The sequence below is a fragment of the Myotis lucifugus genome, unplaced genomic scaffold (genome assembly GCF_000147115.1).
Source record: "Myotis lucifugus unplaced genomic scaffold, Myoluc2.0 scaffold_3117, whole genome shotgun sequence".
Classification (NCBI taxonomy): Eukaryota; Metazoa; Chordata; class Mammalia; order Chiroptera; family Vespertilionidae; genus Myotis; species Myotis lucifugus.
This window is the reverse complement of record NW_005874165.1, coordinates 11534-13459: the sequence shown is the minus strand read 5'-3', so window position 1 is coordinate 13459 and position 1926 is coordinate 11534. Positions and strand designations below refer to the sequence as shown.

Genomic DNA, 1926 nt, shown 5'->3' with positions numbered 1-1926 from the left:
TAAATAGTCAAGTATGAATGTTTTAAAATTCTGTGGCACAACAGTGTTGAAATCGCTGATTTAAGGTAATAAACTTAATGTTTATTAAAAAATGTGTCAACATAAGAAAGATTCAAACCTATGAAGAATTTTTGTGAGTTTATTTGAGCCAAAGTGTCCACAAATGCCAGGAAGTAGAATCTCAACAGATTGAGATAATGCTCCAGAGAAAGGCAGTTTTGCATCTTGTTTTATGCGTTACAATCAAAAGAGGAGACGTATGTGGGTGACATGAAGTCCATTGGTGATAGATTAGGGAGGCAAGAGAAAGGCAAAGTGGGAAAACCTCTGGGATCGGATAGAAAGTAAAATGATAGACACACGCTTCTTTTACTTAGGTGGGTGCAGGATAGTTAACAGTCAACAATTAATTCAACAATGAGGGGATTTATGGTCTCCGCAGCGTGTACCTGTGCTTCGAAGGGTCTGGAAAAAGGAAAATTACTTTGACATTCCAACATGTTATCATAGATGCAAAAAGACAATAGACAGGCTCAGTTAAGGTAAAGATTAACCTTTGTCAGGGAAGATACTGGCCACCATAAATTGCTTTTAGTTGAAAAATTTTAATTTCAGACCCTGCTTTGTGGTTACTTTAGGAGTTTGCAAGGCTGCCACACAGGCCTTCCCTGAACTAATTAGGTTAGCATGTGGCCCTTTTTCATCCATCAGTGCATTCCTATATGTATCTACTAGAGGGCCGGTGCACAAATTCATGCATGGTTAGGGTCCCTCGGCCTGGCCAGCAGTTGAGGCCCATCAGGGGGCCGGGGAGGGGGGAGGGACCTCGGGAAGTTGGCCAGCTGGTGGGGAGGGGGACGGGGCTGCGGGAAATTGGCTGTGGGAGCGCACTCACCATCAGGGGGCAGCTCCTGCATTGAGTGTCTGCTCCTTGGTGGTCAGTATGTGTCAAAACAACTGGTTGACTGGTCATTCTGGTTGTTTGGTTGTAAGGGTCGCTTAGGCTTTTATATATATAGATGTATAGAAAAGTCTGGAAGAATGTATATCAAATATTAAGTGCTTATACCTAGTGATGGGATTATGAGTAATTTTTACTTTATTTATACTTCCAGCATTATTTCAAGTTTTTATAAAAATCACATCTTTTTTTGATGAAAAAGTATGTACATTTTGCGGGGGAGGGAAGAGAAAAGGAGAAATTAGTTTCAAGCTGTTGGAGAGCTGTGAAGCATTTCATCTAGTTAATTCAAGGCTTTTTAAAGAAAGCCATGACAGAATATGAAACTCTGAATACCAATTTCAAATTACTGTATATCAATTAATCTTTCACTTTTTATTTCATTTGATTATTCTAGGCCAGCCTTTATGGATGAATATGAGAAGATTGAGGAAGAATTGCAAAAGCAGTATGACATTTATCTGGAGAAATTTCGAAATCTAGCTTATCTGGAACAGCAACTCGAGGATCATCATAGGATGGAGCAAGAGAGGTTTGAGGTAAGTGCTTAGCCCATTCTTCTGCACAGACCATTCTTTCTGGTATGTTACTTTGTACTTGTTGACAAATCAGTTTGTAAATATCATTGTGAAAAAAATGCCAGTGAATGTTTGATATTAGTTTATTAAACTAATCTTTGATATTAGTTTATCATCAGGGTTTGGTCAATTAGGACTACAGACAGGGCTAGCATGTGACCTGTGCAGTCACATAAGACAGCTCTGAAGAGCCTGTGCTTGCTTTAATGCTCTGCTGTTGCCATCTTGAATAAATTTTTTTAACAGCATTCTTTTTTTTTAGTTGATTTCAAAGAGGAAGGGAGAAGGAGAAAGAAATAGAAACATCAGTGATGAGAGAGAATCATTGATTGGCTGCCTACTGTGTGCCCCTGTTGGGGATCGCGATTGCAACCCGGGCATGTGGCC

General features: G+C 39.7%; 1 protein-coding gene across 1 annotated transcript in view; it reads left to right on the top strand.

The window, feature by feature from the left end:
• The window catches only part of LOC102435942 (clusterin-associated protein 1-like), a gene marked incomplete at its 3' end in the record, with an annotated part of 15652 nt that overhangs the window by 2351 nt on the left and 11375 nt on the right, over positions 1-1926 (top strand). Inside the window, exon 3 of the mRNA XM_006108680.2 lies at positions 1359-1500. Within this exon, the coding sequence (XP_006108742.2) occupies positions 1359-1500 (142 nt within the window). The remainder of the gene's footprint in view (positions 1-1358; positions 1501-1926) is intronic.